Here is a 947-nt window from a genome sequence, read left to right as displayed (position 1 = left end):
AAGTTTTCGTCATTTTAGGAAATAAAAAAATATTTGCGACTCAAAAAATGGACTTACAGCCTAACACTAAAGATATAATTGTAATGCAGGTTGCACTTTAAATACGATCTATATATTTTGGAAAATCAAACTGATATGGATTAGAAAAACGTTTTTTAATACAAGTGCATGATTGTCGATCAATTTAATTTCGATTCAATCAATGAAACCTAAGTATAATAAATATCTATATAATATTTTTATAATAATTATATTCTATATCCAATTTCATACCAGATAAGGACATTTCTAACTAATTGTTGCACCTATTGTGTGTCAATTACAGTGTTTATACTAAAAGTGATATATTTAAACACAATTTAACTTGATACCTATGCATTGTAATAATCTGATATACTGATGCATCACTCCGATACAACGCTTGTGAAGAGTTCGTTGTCCTCATCAAAATTGTTGTTTTTTATTCGAAAATTGTTCAATATTCATTAATTATGGGTATATAGTATGCAATTTCATAACCTAAATAAAAAAAAAACAAATACAAATGTTTCTACTAAATTGCTATATTAACATATTGTTAATATAGTGAATATTATTTTTTTTTATATAATATTGTACATATTATATATCATTAAGATATTATATAGGTAGTATAATATGTACTATCAACATGTCAATTTTAATTATTTTATATTTTAATATAATATAGTATAGTTACGATTGTTACCGGTGATCTGTCAGAGGAAACCGATAACAGTTAATTAAGGCTTGGATCGTGCCAGTGCCGTACAATACCGCACTATTTACCTTTTTACCTGCGAAGACATAACATGATTGGACCCTACTATTTTTCGAACATATGGACATAGAAAACCGATTATAAGACCTTTGAGGTTCAAATTTGATGGCGATATTATTTTGTCATGCATTGTCACATTATCATATTA

General features: G+C 26.5%; 1 protein-coding gene across 1 annotated transcript in view; it reads right to left on the bottom strand.

Moving 5' to 3' along the window:
* Nucleotides 1–489: 489 nt before the first annotated feature.
* LOC103308729 (KRAB-A domain-containing protein 2-like) overlaps nucleotides 490–947 on the bottom strand; it is a 1,233-nt gene continuing 775 nt past the window's right edge. Inside the window, exon 2 of the mRNA XM_008182676.1 lies at nucleotides 490–519. Coding sequence (XP_008180898.1) covers nucleotides 490–519 — 30 coding nt within the window. The remainder of the gene's footprint in view (nucleotides 520–947) is intronic.

Source organism: Acyrthosiphon pisum, chromosome X (genome assembly GCF_005508785.2).
Source record: "Acyrthosiphon pisum isolate AL4f chromosome X, pea_aphid_22Mar2018_4r6ur, whole genome shotgun sequence".
In the NCBI taxonomy this organism is placed as follows: domain Eukaryota; kingdom Metazoa; phylum Arthropoda; class Insecta; order Hemiptera; family Aphididae; genus Acyrthosiphon; species Acyrthosiphon pisum.
This window is presented reverse-complemented; position numbering and strand designations above follow the sequence as displayed.